Below are 23,249 nucleotides of genomic sequence, written 5' to 3'. Positions count from 1 at the left end.
TGTATGGGAGTGGAACACCTGATTTGATTTTATCTGATTGATAATTGATTATTGAGGATATTTTATGAATAATCACGCAACACATTACGGTATATTTAATGTTCATTGATAATGAATTTTATGGAGATATCCTATTTCACATGGATTCACTTTTTAAATAGATTGCTGTCTAATGTAATTTACTTATATTTGTAATATTGCACATAATATATTTTGTAATGAGATTGGTATGTGTCTTGTATAAATAACTGTTTCACTCATGTGTTCACTGCTTGAAAAAGGATTTTGCATCCGAAACGTTGCCGCGCCGTTCAGGCAATAAAGTTCTCTTTTTATATTTTTTTGTGCTGCTTTTCTTATTTTGTTCATATATATATATACACACACATATGTTTTATGTACAGTACAGTACACCTTCTCATTTAAAGATTTTTCTGTATTTTCATGACTATGAAAATTGTAAATTCACACTGAAGGCATCGAAACTATGAATTAACACATGTGGAATTATATACTTAACAAAAAAGTGTGAATCAACTGAAAATATGTCTTATATCCTAGGTTTTTCAAAGTAGCCACCTTTTGCTTTGATGACTGCTTTGCACACTCTTGATGAGCTTCAAGAGGGAATCACCGTAAATGGTTTTCACTTCACAGGTGTGCCCTGTCAGGTTTAACGAGTGGGATTTCTTGCCTTATAAATGGGGTTGGGACTATCAGTTGTGTTGAGCAGAAGTCTGGTGGATACACAGCTAATAGGTTTACTGAATAGACTTTTAGAATTTGTATTATGGCAAGAAAAAAAGCAGCTAAGAAAAACAAGTTGCCATCATTACTTTAAGAAATGAAGGTCAGTCAGTCCGAAAAACTGGGTAAACTTTGAAAGTGTCCCAGGGCCGGACTGGGACTAAAATTCAGCCCTGGAATTTGAACTTACACAGGCCCACTTGTCACATGGTGACTGTATAATATCTTTGTACACTTGTAGGTTACAAGAAGTGAGGGGAGTGTAACACGACTATATAACATATAATTACAGCTGAATCCAGCATTACAGCTCAGTCCTATTTATTGCTTTTAGTTGCTGCACCGAGAAAAGCTGCTCCTTTACCTACATAACTGGATCTCGTAGATAATGAAGGGATGAGACGACCAAAGGCTGTGGAACCTCATTCTGATGCTCCATAAACGTTGCCTACAGATACTTTTGGTTCCGCTGCGCAGCACGAGATCCGATGACTCTGAAGAGCGGTGACTAGTGTTGAGCGATACCGTCCGATACTTGAAAGTATCGGTATCGGAAAGTATCAGCCGATACCGGCAAAGTATCGGATCCAATCCGATACCGATACCCGATACCAATACAAGTCAATGGGACTCAAGTATCGGACGGTATTCCTGATGGTTCCCAGGGTCTGAAGGAGAGGAAACTCTCCTTCAGGCCCTGGGATCCATATCAATGTGTAAAATAAAGAATTAAAATAAAAAATATTGCTATACTCACCTCTCCGACGCAGCCTGGACCTCAGCGAGGGAACCGGCAGCGTTGTTTGTTTAAAATTCGCGCGTTTACTTGGTTACGTGAAGTCCCGGCTTGTGATTGGTCGCGGCGGCCATGTTGCCGGGACGCGGACCAATCACAGCAAGCCGTGACGTAATTTCAGGTCCTTGCAGGATTTTAAAATTACGTTCCGGCGTTGTGATTGGGCGCGTCGTGGTCACATGGGCGACGTGACCAATCACAAGCCGGGACGTCACGGGAGGCTGGACACGCGCGCATTTTAAAATGCGCGCGTGTCCAGCCTCCCGTGACGTCCCGGCTTGTGATTGGTCGCGGCGGCCATGTTGCCGGGACGCGGACCAATCACAACGCCGGAACGTAATTTTAAAATCCTGCAGGACGTGAAATTACGTCACGGCTTGCTGTGATTGGTCCGCGTCCCGGCAACATGGCCGCCGCGACCAATCACAAGCCGGGACGTCACGGGAGGCTGGACACGCGCGCATTTTAAAATGCGCGCGTGTCCAGCCTCCCGTGACGTCACGGCTTGTGATTGGTCACGTCGCCCATGTGACCACGACGCGCCCAATCACAACGCCGGAACGTAATTTTAAAATCCTGCAAGGACCTGAAATTACGTCACGGCTTGCTGTGATTGGTCCGCGTCCCGGCAACATGGCCGCCGCGACCAATCACAAGCCGGGACTTCACGTAACCAAGTAAACGCGCGAATTTTAAACAAACAACGCTGCCGGTTCCCTCGCTGAGGTCCAGGCTGCGTCGGAGAGGTGAGTATAGCAATATTTTTTATTTTAATTCTCTCTTTTATACATTATTACATTAATGTTGTTTCGATACCCGATACCACAAAAGTATCGGATCTCGGTATCAGAATTCCGATACAGCAAATATCGGCCGATACCCGATACTTGCAGTATCGGAATGCTCAACACTAGCGGTGACATCAGTAACGTCACCGCTCTTCAGATATTCCGGGTCTTGAGCTGAGCTCGGTGACTGTGAAGAGCGGTATTGTTACTACCGTCACGTCTCTTCAGAGTCGCTGGGTCTCGCCAGGTCTTGGCTAGTAGTGGAGGTGTCTGATAGACACTTCTCCATTACTTACACCAGGGATTGATAGCAGCTGATATTACGCAGCTGACATTACACTGCTGACATCAACCACTAAAAATCTTTACACACACCAGAATTAAATGCTCTGGCGGCTGGGAAAAGCAGTAGAGTTAGCGCTATTCCCAGGCATCAGGTGCTAACTGCAACTGTCATAATCCTTGCCTGGTCTCCCTGCGAGACCAGGCCCCATAGAATATAATACAGCCCTCCCAATAGCCCCACAATCCAGTTATCACTCATTGATATATAAAAAAAAACAAAAAAAAACAAAACACTCTCCTCACCTCTTTTCATGCCCCGCACTGCTCCCGGCTCCGTCTCAGCAGCTGCAGTCTGCCCGGCCACACAGCAGGTGTGGGATGATATAACGTCATCGCGCACCCGCAGTGTCAGAGGCAGAGCGGGGAATGATGGGAGAGGGAGCGACAGCAGATGCTCTCTCTTCCATCATTGCACTCAACTGTACCGGCGTCATAGACTTCGGTATAGTTTAATGCGGTGGCACTGGTGGGGGATTAGTCGGCTGTGGGGTGGTGAATCAGCGGCGGGGGAACAAGTCGGCGCTGGCGAGCGACCCACAACTTCCACCGGCCCTTCTGGCATTTGCCAGAAATGCCTGATGGCCAGTCCAGCCCTGAAGTGTCCCCAAGTGCAGTCACAAAAACCATTAAGCGCTACAAAGAAACTGGCTCACATGAGGACCGCCCCAGGAAAGGAAAACCAAGAGTCACCTCTGCTTCTGAGGATAGGTTTATCCGAGTCTCTAGCCTCAGAAATCGCAGGTTAACAGCAGCTCAGATTAGAGACCTGGTCAATGCCATACAGAGTTCTAGAAGCAGACACATCTCTACAACTGTTAAGAGGAGTCTTTGTGCAGCAGGCCTTCATGGTAAAATAGCTGCAAGGAAACAACTGCTAAGGACAGGCAACAAGCAGAAGAGACTTGTTGGGGCTAAAGAACACAAGGAATGGACATTAGACCAGTGGAAATCTGTGCTTTGGTCTGATGAGTCCAAATTTGAGATCTTTGGTTCCAACCACTGTGTCTTTGTGCGACGCAGAAAAGGTGAACGGATGGACTCTACATGCCTGGTTTCCACCGTGAAGCATGGAGGAGGAGGTGTGATGGTGTGGGGTGCTTTGCTGGTGACACTGTTGGGGATTTATTCAAAATTGAAGGCATACTGAACCAGCATGGCTGGCACAGCATCTTGCAGCAGCATGCTATTCCATCCGGTTCGAATTTAGTTGGACCATCATTTATTTTTCAACAGGACAATGACCCCAAACACACCTCTAGGCTGTGTAAGGGCTATTTGAACAAGAAGGAGTGATGGAGTGCTACGCCAGATGACTTGGCCTCCACAGTCACCAGACCTGAACCCAATCCAGATGGTTTGGGGTGAGCAGGACCGCAGAGTGAAGGCAAAAGGGCCAACAAGTGCTAAGCATCTCTGGAAACTACTTCAAGATTGTTGGAAGACCATTTCTGGTGACTACCTCTTGAAGCTCATCAAGAGAATGCCAAGAGTGTGCAATGCAGTCATCAAAGCAAAAGGTGGCTACTTTGAAGAACCTAGAATATAAGACACATTTTCAGCTGTTTCACACTTTTTTGTTAAGTATATAATTCCACATGTGTTAATTCATAGTGCTGATGCCTTCAGTGTGAATTTACAATTTTCATAGTCATGAAAATACAGAAAAATCTTTAAATGAGGTGTGTCCAAACTTTTGCTCTGCACTGTATGTATATATAGTATATATGTATAGTAACAGATCTGCACTGCAGGGCATCAGAGCAGCATCATACAGGCAGGGGAGGAGGCATGTCAGCTCCTGCGCTTAGCAGGCCTTCACAAGCCACCTTCCCTGCAGGACCCCGCGGCCATCTTGCAGCCGGGGGTCACCATGAAGACCTTCAACACATCGGAATTGTAAGTAGGCAAGGAGATCACTCCCTCTGCGATGCTCTTGATGTCGCCTTCACCATTTACAGAAGCATCGGTGGGGTTAAACATACGTAATCGGTGTTAGCAACGAGTGTTGGCGTTGCTGCAGGGTGTCAGCTCTCACATAGAGGTGACACCGCACCCGATTGATGCGGCGCTAAGCGTGACACACGATCGCAGCACCGTACCTATAGGGCAGTTTGCGGGAATGCAGCTCCTGCTGCGCCATATATGTACAGCGAATGTCGGGAAGGGGGTTAATTTTATTATTATTACACCTACTACATATTGGGATAGGATATTGGAGATGGCAATACATCTTTAAATGTGACTGCTTCTGCTTCATGGCTTGAGAAGATATCTTGAAGATGTGTATTTACCAGAATGCATAAGGCAGGCTGCACTGCGGGAAATGAGGAACAGTGGAGCTTCAGATAAAGTTTATTCGTACCAATGCATTCTCCGTCAGATCAGCACCTTTCTCAAAGTTTTTTGACCTTAATAAAATCACCGATATGCATTCACAGTAATAAAAATCTTATCTGAAGCACCAAGGCTCCTTATTTCCATAGTGTAACCACCAAATGTGATTCTTCCCATTCTGATAAATGTATGAACTTCATATATCTTAATGGACATGCTTACCGATGGGGACTTTTTTTTTTTTTAACTTAAATACAGTACATGAATTTTGGCTAAAAATGTATTTTGTAATGAGATTTCATAAGAAAATGTGTACTATTTAGCCTTTAAGGCTGTTTATGTTCACGCTCATTGTTGACTGCAGAATGAGATTAAGGCTACATTCACATATCCTTGTGACATCTTCGTGTGCTGGCCTATTTTTTTGCTTGAACAGCACACAAACCCAAAGAGTAGAATGATGTATTCACACATCCATAAAAGGGAACCTGTCACCCCCAAAATCGAAGATGAGCTAAGCCCACCGGCATCAGGGGCTTATCTACAGCATTCTGTAATGCTGTAGATAAGCCACCGATGTATCCTGAAAGATGAGAAAAAGAGGTTATATTATACTCACCCAGGGGCGGTCCGATGGGCGTCACGGTTCGGGGCCTCCCATCTTCTCACGATGACGTCCTCTTCTGGTCTTCACGCCGCGGCTCTGGCGCAAGCATACTTTGTCTGTCCTGTTGAGGGCAGAGCAAAGTACTGCAGTGCACAGGCGCCGGGAAAGGTCAGAGAGGCCCGGCGCCTGCGCACTGCAGTACTTTACTCTGCCCTCAACAGGGCAGACAAAGTGTGCCTGCGCCGGAGCCTGAAGACAAGAAGAGGACGTCATCGTAAGAAGATGGGAGGCCCCGGCCCGGACAGCGACATCCATCGGACCAGAACAGAACCGGGACCACCCCTGGGTGAGTATAATCTAACCTCTTTTTCTCATCTTTCAGGATACATCGGGGGCTTATCTACAGCATTACAGAATGCTGTAGATAAGCCCCTGATGCCGGTGGGCTTAGCTCACCTTCGATTTTGGGGGTGACTGGTTCCCTTTAAAATCATGTACCCGGGATCCGTGTGACTTTGAGCATATCCTATTCTGATCCAAACTGCAGATCAGACTTGGTCATTCAAGTCTTTGAGGATCCATGAGACGTATCCAAAACAGAAGGCTTCCAATTTACTTCCATTATGGCCACGATCACCTGTTCAGCATTTGGTCAGTATTTTACAGTAGTATTTGTAAGCCAAAACCATGAGTGAAACAATCAGAAGAAATGTATAATAGAGATATGTCACCACTTCTGCATTTTTAACCCACTCCTGGCTTTGGCTTACACATACTGATGCAAAATGCTGACCAAATACTGAAGGTGTGAACATTGCCTTTGCATCAGTCTCATCGATCTGTTGCATAGCGATAACCTTAATGCTATGTGAATTTAATTTACAATCCATCAGTGAGCTAGTTCTGACAGTAATTTACAACTTAAGGTACCTTCACACGAAACGACTTTACAACGAGAACGACAACGATCCGTGACTTGCAGCGTCCTGGATAGCGATATCGTTGTGTTTGACACGCAGCAGCGATCAGGATCCTGCTGTGATATCGCTGGTCGTTGCTGAAAGTCCAGAACTTTATTTGGTCGTCAGACCGGCGTGTATCGTCAGGTTTGACACCAAAAGCAACGATACCAGCGATGTTTTACGCTGGTAACCAGGGTAAACATCGGGTTACTAAGCGCAGGGCCGCGCTTAGTAACCCGATTTTTACCCTGGTTACCAGCGTAAAAGTAAAAAAAAAAAAACAGTACATACTCACCTGCGCGTCCCCTGCCGTCCGCTTCCTGCTCTGACTGAGCGCCGGCCCTAAAGTGAAAGTAAAAGCACAGCGGTGACGTCACCGCTCTGCTGTTAGGGCCGGCGCTCACACAGTACAGGAAGCGGACGCCGGGGGACGCGCAGCTGAGCATGTACTGTTTGTTATTTTTACTTTTACGCTGGTAACCAGGGTAAACATCGGGTTACTAAGCGCAGCCCTGCGCTTAGCAACCCGATGTTTACCCTGGTTACTCGGGGACCTCGGCATCGTTGGTCGCTGGAGAGCGGTCTGTGTGACAGCTCTCCAGCGGCCAAACCGACGCTGCAGCGATCGGCATCGTTGTCGCTATCGCTGCAGCGTCGCTTCGTGTGAAGGTACCATTAGTTTTTTTACTGAGCTCCTCTCAGCTAATTTATCACCTCAAACCACATGGAAGGAGAGGTTAACTTTCATGTACATCTAAATCAGCTGTAAGAGTTTTGTAAAAAACAATTAACTCATTTTGCAGCCTGCAATAGACAATGCAACATGGAGGCTATAGAAGGCAAAATGTGCACATTGTTTTTCTATGAAACACTAGTGCAAAAATTATTTTTAGCACAGAAAACAGGCAATCAATAGGCAAAAAAAGTAAAATAAAAAATTATTCCAAAAGGTGTCCATTACCTGAAGATCGGGTTTAGACGGTTATATTGAAAATCAGGCCCGTCATGACAGGAAAATTCCAGATCGAACTGGATCTGTGTGAACCCCATATGCATTGCAGATGGCTGCAAAAGCTACTTTTAGGGCTCAGACTCATCTGCGTATAAGTCACACGATTGAAATCCGATTAAAAAATAAAAAATCGTATTGAAGTCTGACTAATGTTAATCTAGGAGTCCCTGCTCATCTGCATTTTTTTCTCAGCTGAAATCTGGGTGATAAAAAGTCTCAGCATGCTATGAGTGGCTGCATATATAGGACTAGACTCACCAATGTAAGTGAATGGGTGTGAGAAAAAAGAAAACAGAAGGTACACACAGATTTTTACAGATACATTACCATTCTGAAACATAGAACACTGTAAATGGTCCTGTAAATAAAACATCAAGGTTACTTACGGGTTGACGGTTTTTCCAGAACTCATGACAGCACACTTGACAGAGGGATCCGCCAGTGCGGTACCTCTCCCTCACATCAATTGGGTTACAGAGCATGAGGGGACTTCCAGATTAATTATCTACAAAACCACCACCAAATCACCCTATCGTGCACACCCATATGGTGATAAGTGAGGGAGCAATATACAGGTGCGACCATGGGTTCTGGAAAAAATGGCTACCGGTAAGTAACCTTGGTGTTTTCCCTTCACCCATGACTGCACACCTGAGAGATTTTTGGAGAAATGAAACACCTTACGGAAGGACCACCGCTTGCAGCACCCTTCTACCAAAGGTTAAGTCAGCAGAGGAGAGATTCAATTTGTAGTGCCTAAAGAAGGTAGATGGTGAGGACCATCTGATCAATTGATACCTCGGCTTTTTCTGCCCAGGAAGTTGTCACGGCTCTCGTGGAGTGAGCCTTGATGCCTTCAGGAACCGGAGCTCCACTCACAATGAAAGACAAACTAATGGCCTCCCTGATCCATCTGGCAATGGTACCTTTGGATACTCTGTACTCCTTTCTGCTACCCTGAAAGGCTATGAAGAGGGATAGTCTTTCCTCCACTGACTGGTCATAGGTATATATTGTAACAGTGTCCTTCTGATATCTAATCTATGGAATCTTTCCTGACCTGGATTCATAGGGTTATTATAAAAAGGAAGGCAGAATCATTTCTTGGCTCCTATGGAACTTAAGGACTACCTTAGGAAGGTAAGCCGGGTCAGGTCTGTGTATAACCCTATCCTCATATCTGTACAGGGGAGGAGAAAAAACGATGAAGGTGTATCTTATGGAGAAAAAAAAGTAACACATCTTTAAATAATAGAACAGGAACGGGAAAACGTGGACAAAGCATACAAAATAACACTCATAAGATAGCATACAAGGGAACCCTGCAATAGAAGTCAGAAGGCATGGTGTCACCAGCAGGGGCTCACAAAGCCTGAGTGTCCGCCCCAATGTGCGTTTCGCAATGCTCCATGATGAAGGTCTGCATCCAAAACGAGCATTGGGGCGGACACACAGGCTTTGTGAGCCCCTGCTGGTGACAGTTCTCAAGTATATCATTTACCATTTTTTACCACCATGGTACCACCTTTGGCTATAATGTTTGTGCCATTACCTTAGGGCCATCTACCTTTAATGCTCTTCTCCTTTGGTGATCACTGTGTATGCTGATACCTAGTTCTACATGTACTATCTGACACCATACCTTCTGACTTCTATTGTATAGTCCCCTTATATGCTCTCACTTTGCAATAAATGCTTCATTACTAATACTCTATTATTGTGGTATATGATCCTCCTTGCCCTGTGTGTCCCTTGCACATATCTTGTGTTTTTGTGTATGCCATTTGTCTATGTTTTCCCATGCCTGTTCAATTGAATAAAGAGGTATTACTGTTTTTACTTCATATGGGACTCCTTGATCATTTTTTCTCCTCCCCGTTCATGCTATGTATGACGATCGGTCCTGATTTAGTCCTGTACGTACATTAGCATTTCCTATAATACACTAGTATACGACATGTTTGTACTTACCTTCTAACTACGCTAATTCCTTTAATGAGCTAGTTTGTTTTATCCTCATATACAGTGGGTACGGAAAGTATTCAGACCTCTTTAAATTTTTCACTCTGTTTCACTGCAGCCATTTGGTAAATTCAAAAAAGTTCATTTTTTTCTCACTAATGTACACTCTGCACCCCATCTTGACTGAAAAAAAAATATCACATGGCCATAAGTATTCAGACCCTTTGCGCAGACACTCATATTTAAGTCACATGCTGTCCAGTTCCTTGTGATCCTCCTTGAGATGGTTCTATTCCTTCATTGGAGTCCAGCTGTGTTTAATTAAACTGATAGGACATGATTTGATTTTACCTGATGAAGGCTTTTGCTCTTTTCAAGCCGAAAGGAGTTGTTTCTACTTGATTTTACTTGGTATATGTAGAAAAAAACTTTTTTTAATTATGCTACTACAGCACATGATATAATTTCTGGAAGAGCCGGTATTAGAATGGTTTTCTGCATCTTTTCACATACACCTGTCTACAGAAGACCTCACAGCTCACAGTGCAGGTCAGACCAAATGAGAATCATGAGGTCAAAGGAACTGGCCAAGGAGCTCAGAGACAAAATTGTGGCAAGGCACAGATCTGGCCAAGGTTACAACAGAATTTCTGCAGCACTCAAGGTTTCTAAGAGCACAGTGGCCTCCATAATCCTTAAATGAAAGAAGTTTGGGACCACCAAAAGTCCTCCTAGACCTGGCAGTTCAGCCAAACTGAGCAATTGTGGGAGAAGAGCCTTGGTGAGAGAGGTAAAGAAGAACCCAGAGTTCAATGTGGCTGAGCTCCAGAGATGCAGAAGGGAGATGGGAGAAAGTTCCACAAAGTCAACTATCACTGCAGCCCTCCACCAGTCTGGCCTTTATGGCACAGTGGCCCGACGGAAGCCTCTCCTCAGTGCAAGACATTTGAAAGCAGTATAGAATTTGAAAAAAACAAAACACACAAAGGACTCCCAGACTATGAGAAATAAGATACTCTGGTCTGATGAGATGAAGATAGACTTTTTTGGTGATAATTCTAAGCAGTATGTATGGAGAAAACCAGGCACTGCTCATCACATGCCCAATACAATCCAAATAGTGAAACATGGTGGTGGCAGGATCATGCTATGGGGGTGTTTTTCAGCTGCAGGAACAGAATGACTGGTTGTCATTGAAGGAAACATGAATGCGGCCAAGTACAGATATATCCTGGATGAAAACTTCTTCCAGAGTGCTCCGAACCTCAGACTTGGCTGAAGGTTCACCTTCCAACATGACACAGGGCTAAAATAAAAAAAGGAGTGGCTTCAGAGCAACTATGTGACCATTCTCGACTGGCTCAGCCAGAGCCCTGACCTAAACCCAATTGAGCATCTCTGGAGAGACCTGAAAATGGCTGTCCACCAACATTCACCACCCAACCTGATGGAACTGGAAAGGATATGCAAGGAAGAAGTGGCAGAGGAGCTCCAAACCCAGGTGTGAAAAACTTGCTGCATCATTCCCAAGAAGACTCATGGCTGTACTAGCTCAAAGGGTGCTTCTACTCAATACTGAGCAAAGTGTCTTAATGCTAAAGACCATGTGATATTTCAGTTTTTCCGTTTTAACCCCTTCATGACCCAGCCTATTTTGAGCATAATGACCTGGCCATTTTTTGCAATTCTGACCAGTGTCCCTTTATGAGGTAATAACTCAGGAATTCTTCAACGGATCGTAGCGATTCTGAGACTGTTTTTTCGTGACATATTGGCCTTCATGTTAGTGGTAAATTTAGGTCGATAATTTTTGCGTTTATTTGTGAAAAAAACGGAAATTTGGTGAAAATTTTGAAAATTTCACCATTTTCAAATTTTGAATTTTTATTCTGTTAAACCAGAGAGTTATGTGACACAAAATAGTTAATAAATAACATTACCCACATGTCTACTTTATATCAGCACAATTTTGGAAACAAAATTTTTTTTGCTAGGAAGTTATAAGGGTTAAAATTTGACCAGCGATTTCTCATTTTTACAGCAAAATTTACAAAACCATTTTTTAAGGGAACACCTCACATTTGAAGTCAGTTTGAGGGGTCTATATGGCTGAAAATACCCAAAAGTGACACCATTCTAAAAACTGCACCCCTCAGGGTGCATTCAAGAAGTTTATTAACCCTTCAGGTGTTTCACAGCAGGGGAAGCAACATGGAAGGAAAAAAATGAACATTTAACTTTTTAGTCACAAAAATGATCTTTTAGCAACAATTTTTTTTATTTTAACAAGGGTAAAAGGAGAAACTGGACCCCGAAAGTTGTGATCCAATTTGTCCTGAGTACGCCGATACCCCACATGTGAGGGGGAACCACTGTTTAGTCGCACGGCAGAGCTTGGAAGAGAAGGAGCGCCATTTGACTTTTTCAATGAAAAGTTGGCTCCAATCTTTAGCGGACACCATGTCGTGTTTGGAGAGCCCCTGTGTGCCTAAAGATTGGAGCTCCCTCACAAGTGACCCAATTTTGGAAACTAGACCCCAAAGGAACTTATCTAGATACATAGTGAGCACTTTAAACCCCCAGGTGCTTCACAAATTTATCCGTAAAAATGAAAAAGTACTTTTTTTTTTCACAAAAAAGTTCTTTTAGCCTCAATTTTTTCATTTTCACATGGGCAACAGGATAAAATGGATACAAAAATTTGTTGGGCAATTTCTCCTGAGTACACCAATACCTCACATGTGGGGGTAAACCACTGTTTGGGCAGACAGCAAGGCTCAGAAGGGAAGGAGCGCATTTGACTTTTTGAATGAAAAATTAGCTCCAATCGTTAGCGGACACCATGTCGCGTTTGGAGAGCCCGTGTGTGCCTAAACATTGGAGCTCCCCCACAAGTGACCCCATTTTGAAAACTAAACCCCCCAAGGAACTTATCTAGATGTCTGGTGAGCACTTTGAACCCCCAAGTGCTTCACAAAAGTTTATAACGCAGAGCCGTGAAAATAAAAAAATAATTTTTCTTTCCTCAAAAATGATTTTTTAGCCCACAATTTTTTTATTTTTACAAGGGTAGCAGGGCAAACTGGACAACAACTTTTGGGGTCCAATTTCTCCTGAGTACGCTGATACCCCATATGTGGGGGTAAACCACTATTTGGGCACACGTCGGGGCTCGGAAGGGAGGTAGTGACGTTTTGAAATGCAGACTTTGATGGAATGGCCGGCGGGCGTCACGTTGCGCTTGCAGAGCCCCTGATGTGCCTAAACAGTAGAAACCCCCCACAAGTGACCCTATTTTGGAAACTAGACCCCCCAAGGAACTTATCTAGATGTGTGGTGAACACTTTGAACCCAAAAGTGCTTCACAGAAGTTTATAACGCAGAGCCGTGAAAATAAAAAATCATTTTTCTTTCCTCAAAAATGATTTTTTTGGCCCGCAATTTTTTATTTTCACAAGGGTGACAGGAGAAATTGGACCCCAAAAGTTGTTGCCAGTTTGTCCTGAGTATGCTGGTACCCCATATGTGGGGGTAAACCACTGTTTGGGCACACGTCGGGGTTTGGAAGGGAGGGAGCACCAGTTGACTTTTTGAATGCAAGATTGGCTGGAATCAATAGTGGCGCCATGTTGGAGATCCCTGATGTGCCTAAACAGTGGAAACCCCTCAATTCTAACTCCAACACTAACCCCAACACACCCCTAACCCTAATCCCAACTCTAACCATGACTCTAATCACAACTCTAACCCCAACACACCCCTAACCACAACCCTAACTCCAACTCACCCCTAACCCTAATCCCAACTACAACCCTAACCCCAACACATCCCTAACCCTAACCACAAGCCTAACCCTAACCCCAGCACACCCCTAACCCTAATCTTACCCCTAATTCCAACCCTAACTCTAAATCCAACCCTAAGGCTATGTGCCCACGTTGCGGATTTGTGTGCAGAGTTTTCCGCACCATTTTTGAAAAATCCGCGGGTAAAACGCACTGCGTTTTACCTGCGGATTTACCTCGGATTTCCAGTGTTTTTTGTGCGGATCTCACCAGCGGATTCTTATACAGGAACAGGTGTAAAATGCTGCAGAATACGCACAAAGAATTGACATGCTGCGGAAAATACCGAGCTGTATTTTCCGTAGCATGGGCACAGCGGATTTGGTTTTCCATAGGTTTACATGGTACTGTAAATGTGATGGAAAACTGCTACGAATCCGCAGCGGCCAATCCGCACCATGTGCACATAGCCTAATCCTAATTCTAACCGTAACCCTAATTGCAACCCTAACCCTAACGCTAGTTCTAACCCTAACCCTAGTGGAAAAATAAAAATAAATATATTTTCTTTATTTTATTATGTTCCCTACCTATGAGGGTGATAAAGGAAGGGGGGTTATTTACTATTTTTTTTATTTTGATCACTGATATGATCTATCACAGTGATCAAAATGAATGAACGAATCTGCCAGCCGATACGGCGGGCGAACTGCGCATGCGCCCACCGTTTTGGAAGATGGTGGTGCCCATGCAAAAGACGGACAGACACCGGGAGGGACAGCGGAGGTTGTTAAGTATGAGCAGGTGGGATCGGAGCATGGGGGGAGCGGACAGGAGGACGGAGGGGAGCAGAGGACAGGACGGAGGACGGGGGCAGTGGATCGGTGGCGGGGGCAGATCAGGGTTTCCAGCCATGGCCGATGATATTGCAGCGTCGGCCATGGCTGGATTGTAATATTTCACCAATTTTGATTGGTGAAATATTACGATTGCTCTCATTGAAAGTGAAACGTCACTTTCAACAGCCAATCAGAGTGATCGTAGCCATGGGGGGCCAAGCCACCCCCCTGGGCTGAAGTACCACTCCCCCTGTCCCTGCAGGTCGAGTGAAATTGGAGTTAACCCTTTCACCCGATCGGCAGGGACGCGATCCCTCCATGACGCCACATAGGCGTCACAGGTCAGATTGGCACTGACTTTCATGACGCCTTCGTGGAGTCACAGGTAGGGAAGGGGTTAATAAATTTGCAAAAATGTCTACATTTGTTTTTTTCAGTCAAGATGGGGTGCAGAGTGTACATTAATGATCTTTTTTGAATTTACTAAATGGCTGCAATGAAACAAAGAGTGAAAAATGTAAGGGGTGTGAATACTTTCCGTACCCACTATATCTGTGTATAGGGCCAATGTTACTGCTGGGATGCAGGATGTCAGGGATCCGAACAGGGGCATTGCTTTCCTTAGGGTCATTCATTGCTGCCAAGCCAGGTTCATTATTTTGTCCTCGGGTAAGAGACAGGTCTCAAGTTCAGAATTTCAAACCAGGCCTAAGAAGGACTGTATCCTCTCTTGACTTGAAAGTGTTCACCATCCAGCCAAGATCCTCTAAGACAATTCTCACATCTCTCAGCTGTGATGCACAGTGGTCTTCTGATCTTCCCTACAACAGGTTTGCTCTATGCTCAGGTCAGACTTTTAGATCTTTTTTTCAATAAAAGTTATACTTTGATCGAAAAGGTGCCCATGAGGGTAAAGTGCTAGTTGGAGGCTTGACAACCAGGTGCCTACTTTTATTTATAGTTATTAAATATAGATTTTATTTTTAACCAAAAGGGCAACATGTCCAGAACCTCTGTCAAGCATTTGATTGCCCTTCTGGTCTACAATATATGACCCCTTGAAATCAGTAGGCAGTCTATGTTATTCAGACCTGTCTGGTCCTTGAGTAAGATTGGTCCCAAATGAGTGACTCCCATTTCGATTGCCATTTTGCTTTTTACTATACCACTGATGTTATAGGAAATGCATTCACACAGCCGTATTTTAAATAAAAGGTAACTTTGTATTTTATTTTACCACTATCTTATAAATGAGAGCTATTACTACTACAAGTCATTTATTGAAATTACAGACCTAAATTACATTTGTGCGATTCCCCCCCTAGGTCTCAAATACAGTATGAACAACTTGATACACTGTAGGATCCAGGTAAAGAATCTATCAAATACATAATTTATTATTAATATTCACTGGATTGAGTCTTGACATGGTGACAATCTCTCAGAAAGATAAAATGATCTAGAAACAATAAGCAAACACACTATGGTGCTCTGTAAAGATTCAGTCATCTTTTTTAAAAACTACTCTAAATATGTTGTGTGTTGCATCACAATTTTGTCACGCACATGACTGTCTGTTTTCCCATGAGCCATTATCGGGTTTTTTTTAAGAAAAAAAAAAGATTTGTTCTATATAGTCTTTAGTTCTGGAAAAGCTATTGCAAACTTCATATTAGTGTTTTTTCTCAAGTATGGCTCTGCTGATGACGTGTCAGTTCACCAACATCTCGAAATCTTCGTTCACATATTTGACATTGACAAGGTTTTCCACCAAAATGAGTGTACTTATGGCGTGTAAGATGTGATGTTCTTTTAAAGGCTTTACCACAGACCTTGCAGATATGAGGCTTCTGTTGAGAATGAGCAATGCTGTGCCTCTGGAGATAGGAAAGATACTCAAATATTCTAAAACACACCGGACACTTATATACTTTTCGTGGGGATGAAAATGTTGAGACCCCAGCAAGTGGACTATCGGACCATGATGTACTAGTTGAATTACTTAAGCCAATAGATATGGGTTCCTCTACAACCACTGTGTATGGTAGTCCTTGACTGTCAATAAGCAAAAATCTCCTCAGTGTAGAGCTTCCTTCAGTTGTGTCTTTTTCTTTCAAATTTGCTATTCCTTTCCTTTCATCGGGTGATGAATGTCTCCATCTATTTTTCTGCATGTCATTTTTTGCAGTCTTACATTTTCCAGAACTGGTAAAATCAGGGTAAGCCAGCGCACCACTTTCAGGAGGCATTTGCCTGCGTGTCACTTGATGATCGAACATTTCCTGGCATACTTTGTGTGCTAAGGTTCTAACATCACTAATCTTTATTCTTTTACATGGGTCAATTGTATCACTATGATGTGGAGTGTTTTTATGCAATATAGCCCTCTTTGTGGAATGATTAATTGAAATGCCATGATGAGGACGAGTATCCTGCGAGCAAATATCTTCTATACCTTGGAAAACGACTTCTTTTTTCAGAAAATGATTTGGCCTCACACTTTTAGTGTTGCTTCGATTTGAAACTAATTTTTTTACTTTACTGTAATTGAACATCCCATCTTGTCTATAAAGTATTGAGCTTCTTTCTTGTCTTTGTGGAATAAAAGTATGACCAACATCACCAACCAAATTAGGTAGTCTTTTATTTTCTACCTCAGAAGGCAACTTTGTCCCATTCTGGGACTCCATACCAGACGATCGAAGTGCTATATCTTTTCTATAGTCCTTGGAATTGGGCATCAAGTCAGCACATTTGTCTACTGAGGACTTGTAGATGTTTGTTTTTTTTTGCTGTACACAAGATGTTACCATTTCACCTTGTTCAGTGGATTTGAATACATTTGCATAGTGTGCTATTTCATTAACACTTATAGCATCTTCTACCTTTACAAATTCTTTGTTTAATGCAATGTTACTTGGACTCTTAAGAAGTCTATTTGTAGGTATGTACTTGCCATGGTTATCTTTAAGCATTTTTGAAACAAATATGCCTTTTTGATTATTCAGAATTTTGAAGCCATTTGCTGCCATTTTCCACTTCAGGATCCATTCAGCATTGTAAATCAGAGTACAGATGATAGGGAACCTACAGTACAACAACATACTGTTAGAAAACAAAGTCTTTACCTTGCCATTTAAAATGCAAAACTTTAAGTAAAAGAATTGGTACAAATAGTATATTGTGTAGCAACATTTATAAATATACCGGTATCAAGAAATAACATGCAAGTCACAAAAAAAGACGTAAAAAAGATAGGTTGAGCGTTCTACTTTTGAGCGAACACAAAAACCTAAAGAAGACAAATAAAAACTTTTAGGAATTCATACATTGCTTTAGAACCTGTTTCCTCTGTTTCATAGGCCAAAATTTGGCACTGGAATAAAATCCATATGACTGACAGGATAAGCAGCAAAGTCATGTGAATATAATGGATACATGAGCTAGGTATGAAAGGAGATTACCCCTAATGTGATAGCTAGTAGTATTAAATAATGAAGAGGTGGAATGCACACATACAGAAAACATATGAATAATGCAGTATCAAAAGAATATAAAAGATGCAAGTACCATGTGCATAGTTAACCAGGTAAAGCTGCTCATTGGAAAAGTATTATATTAGGAATGAGGGGCCCACGTGTATTGCCACAGGAGGTGGCTTCCTAAGGGGTCAACGTGCAGTGTTCTCATTCCCATATGCAAATTGTCTCTTCTGAGAGGAAGAGGATTAGAACTCTAGTGCCACCCATATGAGAATTTTCCTATGAGCCAATTTACACGGGTGACAATGCACATGGCACTTTCTTGCACAGTGTCACTACTTACCCCTTTTATATTCTTTCAATACTCATTATTCATGTATTGTCTGTAGATGGGCATTCCACCTCTTCTATTACTGAATGCTATTTGACATCACTTTAGGAGTAATATTAATTCATACCTAGCTCATATATCAATTAAATTTACAAGGCTCTATATGTTATCATGTAGGTCGTAAGAGTATTAACCTAGTGCCAGATTTTGGCCTAGGAAAAAGGTCCTCACAATGTGCACATTCTCCCCCTTAGTAACAGAGCCAATTTTGACCTAAATGATCAGGCTACATTTTTTAAATCTGACCATTGTCACTTTATGAGGTAATAAGTCTGGAACACTTCAATGGACCCCAGTGATTCTGAGACTGTTTTCTCCTGACATACAGTACAGACCAAAAGTTTGGACATGCCTTCTCATTTAAAGGTTTTTCTGTATTTTCATGACTATGAAAATTGTAAATTCACACTGAAGGCATCAAAACTATGAATTAACAAATGTGGAATTATATACTTAACATAAAAGTGTGAAACAAAAGAAAATATGTCTTATATTCTAGGTTCTTTAAAGTGGCCACCTTTTGCTTTGATGACTGCTTTGCACACTCTTGGCATTCTCTTGATGAGCTTCAAGAGGTAGTCACCGGAAAAGGTTTTCACTTCACAGGTGTGCCCTGTCAGGTTTCATAAGTGGGATTTGTTGCCTTATAAATGGGGTTGGGATCATCAGTTGTGTTGAGCAGAAGTCTGGTGGATACTGTTATGACCTGGTGGTTAAGGAGCAACATGGGACGAGCTCTGAGGAGATGGTATCTTTACTGACCGCAGTTCCTGAACCTAACACAACACTAGATGTAGCCGTGGAATGTTCCTGTCACTCCCTAGACATCTCGTCACAGCCGGAGAACTAACTACCCCTAAAGATGGAAACAGGAAAGCTATCTTGCCTCAGAGAAAATTCCCAAAGGACAGACAGCCCCCCACAAATATGGACTGTGAGTGGAGAGGGAAATGACATACACAGAATGAAACCAAAATTTAGCAAAGGCAACTTCTAACTAGATAGACAGAATAGGAAAGGATACTGTGCGGTCAGTATTAAAAGCTAGAAAAAGCCATCACAGAGTTTAAAAAAAATCTCCACACCTGACTAACGGTGTGGAGGGCAAATCTGCTTCCCCAGAGCTTCCAGCTTAACTGAATATTGAATACTGACAAGCTGGACTAGAGCAAACATAAAATGAGCTGAATGATTAAGTCCACAGCAAGAGGACAACAAATGAACATGCAAGGACTTATCTTTGCTAAACAGGACCGACTATCAAGGAAATCCAAGGAGAGATCTGAATCCAACCAAGAAACATTGACAGCTGGCACTGTCTGAAGATCAGAGCCAGGCTAAATAGCAGAGCAGGAGAGACGATCAGTGGAAGCAGCTGCTAAGCTAAATCCAAGGAGCAGCAGTTCCACTTAAAACCACCGGAGGGAGCCCAAGGGCAGAATTCACAAAAGTGCCATTTACAACCACCGGAGGGAGCCCAAGAATGGAATTCACAACAGTACCCCCCTCTTGAGGAGGGGTCACTGAACCCTCACCAGAGCCCCCAGGCCGATCAGGACGAGCCAAGTGAAAGGCACGAACCAAATCGACGGCATGGACATCGGAGGCAACAACCCAAGAATTATCCTCCTGGCCATAACCCTTCCACTTGACAAGATACTGAAGCCTCCGCCTCGAAAAACAAGAATCCAAAATCTTCTCCACCACATATTCCAACTCCCCCTCAACCAACACCGGGGCAGGAGGATCAACAGAGGGAACAACGGGCACCACATATCTCCGCAACAAAGATCTATGGAAAACATTATGGATGGCAAAAGAGGCAGGAAGGGCCAAACGAAAAGATACCGGATTGATAATCTCAAAAATCTTATAGGGACCAATAAAGCGAGGCTTGAACTTAGGGGAAGAAACCTTCATAGGAACATGACGAGAAGATAACCAAACTAAATCCCCAACACAAAGCCGGGGACCAACACACCGACGGCGGTTAGCAAAACGTTGAGCCTTTTCCTGAGACAACGTCAAATTGTCCACCACATGAGTCCAAATCTGCTGTAACCTGTCCACAACAGAATCCACACAAGGACAATCAGAAGACTCAACCTGCCCTGAAGAAAAACGAGGATGAAAACCAAAATTACAAAAAAAAGGCGAAACCAAAGTAGCCGAACTAGCCCGATTATTAAGGGCACACTCGGCCAACGGCAAGAAGGCCACCCAATCATCCTGATCAGCAGACACAAAGCATCTCAAATAGGTTTCCAAGGTCTGATTGGTTCGCTCAGTTTGGCCATTTGTCTGAGGATGAAACGCCGAAGAAAAAGACAAATCAATGCCCATCCTAGCACAAAAGGACCGCCAAAACCTAGAAACAAACTGAGAACCTCTGTCAGACACAATATTCTCCGGAATGCCATGCAAACGAACCACATGCTGAAAAAACAATGGAACCAAATCAGAGGAGGAAGGCAATTTAGGCAAAGATACCAAATGGACCATCTTAGAAAACCGGTCACAAACCACCCAGATAACAGACATCTTCTGGGAAACAGGAAGATCCGAAATAAAATCCATGGAAATATGCGTCCAGGGCCTCTCAGGGACCGGTAAAGGCAAAAGCAACCCACTAGCGCGGGAACAGCAAGGCTTGGCCCGGGCACAAGTCCCACAGGACTGCACAAAAGAACGCACATCCCGCGACAAGGAAGGCCACCAAAAGGACCTAGCAACCAAATCTCTGGTACCAAAAATCCCAGGATGACCAGCCAACACCGAACAATGAACCTCAGAAATTACCTTACTAGTCCATCTATCAGGAACAAACAGTTTCCCCACTGGACAGCGGTCAGGCTTATCAGCCTGAAATTCCTGAAGCACCCGCCGTAAATCAGGGGAGATGGCAGAAAGAGTCACCCCCTCCTTGAGAATACCAACCGGCTCAAGGACTTCCGGAGGATCAGGCAAAAAACTCCTAGAGAGGGCATCAGCCTTAACAATCTTAGATCCCGGAAGATACGAGACCACAAAATCAAAACGGGAGAAAAACAGGGACCATCGAGCCTGTCTAGGATTCAACCGCTTGGCAGACTCGAGGTAAATCAGATTCTTATGGTCGGTCAAGACCACAATGCGGTGCTTGGCTCCCTCAAGCCAATGTCGCCACTCCTCAATTGCCCACTTCAACTCCCGATTGCCGACATCATAATTACGCTCCGCAGGCGAAAACTTTCTGGAGAAGAAGGCACACGGTTTCATCAAAGAACCATCAGAACTTCTCTGAGACAAAACGGCCCCTGTCCCAATCCCAGAAGCGTCAACCTCAACCTGAAAAGGAAGAGAAACATCCGGCTGACGCAACACAGGGGCAGAAGTAAATCGACGTTTAAGCTCCTGAAAGGCCTCAACAGCCGCAGAGGACCAATTCGTCACATCAGCGCCTTTCTTCGTCAAATCGGTCAGGGGCTTAACCACACTGGAAAAGTTGGCAATGAAACGGCGATAAAAATTAGCAAAGCCCAAAAATTTCTAAAGGCTCTTCACAGAAGTGGGTTGAATCCAATCATGAATGGCTTGGACCTTGACAGGATCCATTTCTATAGCCGAGGGAGAAAAAATAAAACCCAAAAAAGAAACCTTCTGAACTCCAAATAGACATTTAGACCCCTTCACAAATAAAGTGTTAGCACGAAGGATCTGAAATACCATCCTGACCTGTTTCACATGAGACTCCCAATCGTCGGAAAAAATCAAAATATCATCCAAATATACAATCATGAATTTATCAAGATAATTCCGGAAGATATCATGCATGAAGGACTGAAACACAGATGGGGCATTAGAGAGCCCAAATGGCATCACAAGGTATTCAAAATGGCCTTCGGGCGTATTAAATGCAGTTTTCCATTCGTCACCCTGTTTAATACGAACAAGATTATACGCCCCTCGAAGGTCAATCTTAGTAAACCAACTAGCCCCCTTAATCCGAGCAAACAAATCAGAAAGCAAAGGTAAAGGGTATTGGAATTTGACCGTGATCTTATTAAGAAGGCGATAATCAATACAGGGTCTCAAGGAGCCATCCTTCTTGGCAACAAAGAAGAATCCCGCTCCCAACGGTGACGAAGAGGGCCGAATATGCCCCTTCTCCAAAGACTCCTTAACATAACTCCGCATGGCAGCATGCTCTGGCACAGACAGATTGAAAAGTCGGCCCTTAGGGAACTTACAGCCAGGAATCAAGTTAATAGCACAATCAAAGTCCCTATGAGGAGGAAGGGAACTGGACTTGGGCTCATCAAATACATCCTGGAAATCCGACAAAAACTCGGGAACTTCAGAAGAGGGGGGAGAGGAAATTGACATCAAAGGAACGTCACTATGTATTTCTTGACAACCCCAACTAGTCACAGACATGGATTTCCAATCCAGCACTGGATTATGTACCTGTAACCATGGAAAACCCAGTACAACCACATAATGCAAATTATGCAACACCAGAAAACGACAATCTTCCTGATGTGCTGGAGCCATGCACATGGTCAGCTGAGTCCAGTACTGAGGTTTATTCTTAGCCAATGGTGTAGCATCAATGCCCCTCAAGGGAATAGGGCTCTGCAAAGGCTGTAAAGAAAAACCACAGCGTCTGGCGAACTCTAAGTCCATTAAGTTCAGGGCAGCGCCTGAATCCACAAATGCCATGACAGAAAAGGACGATAATGAGCAAATCAGGGTAACAGACAAGAGAAATTTAGGCTGCACAGTACTAATGGTAACAGACCTAGCGACCCTCTTAGTACGCTTAGGGCAATCAGAAATAGCATGAGCAGAATCACCACAGTAAAAACACAGCCTATTTTGACGTCTGAATTCCTGCCGTTCTGCTCTAGTCCAAATCCTATCACATTGCATAGGCTCAGGACTCTGCTCAGAGGACACTGCCACATGGTGCACAACCTTGCGCTCGCGCAGGCGCCGATCAATCTGAATGGCAAGAGACATAGATTCGTTCAAATCAACAGGCGTGGGGAACCCCACCATAACATCTTTAAGGGCTTCAGAAAGACCCTTTCTGAAAATTGCAGCCAGAGCTGTTATGGACCTGGTGGTTAGGTGCACCAGGAATGACCTGATAGTTAAACACGGAATCGGGACGAGCTCTGGGGAAATGGGAACTCTGCTGACCGCAAACCCTACTCC

The 23,249-nt window shown here is 43.7% G+C and overlaps 1 protein-coding gene across 1 annotated transcript in view; it reads right to left on the bottom strand.

The window, feature by feature from the left end:
- Window positions 1–15,377: 15,377 nt before the first annotated feature.
- LOC143764756 (uncharacterized) overlaps window positions 15,378–23,249 on the bottom strand; it is an 84,935-nt gene continuing 77,063 nt past the window's right edge. Inside the window, exon 2 of the mRNA XM_077250686.1 lies at window positions 15,378–17,264. Within this exon, the coding sequence (XP_077106801.1) occupies window positions 15,863–17,209 (1,347 nt within the window). The 5' untranslated portion in view covers window positions 17,210–17,264 and the 3' untranslated portion in view covers window positions 15,378–15,862. The remainder of the gene's footprint in view (window positions 17,265–23,249) is intronic.

Source organism: Ranitomeya variabilis, chromosome 4 (genome assembly GCF_051348905.1).
Source record: "Ranitomeya variabilis isolate aRanVar5 chromosome 4, aRanVar5.hap1, whole genome shotgun sequence".
In the NCBI taxonomy this organism is placed as follows: Eukaryota; Metazoa; Chordata; class Amphibia; order Anura; family Dendrobatidae; genus Ranitomeya; species Ranitomeya variabilis.
Note: the sequence above shows the minus strand (reverse complement) of the source record. Positions and strands in the feature narration are given on the sequence as shown.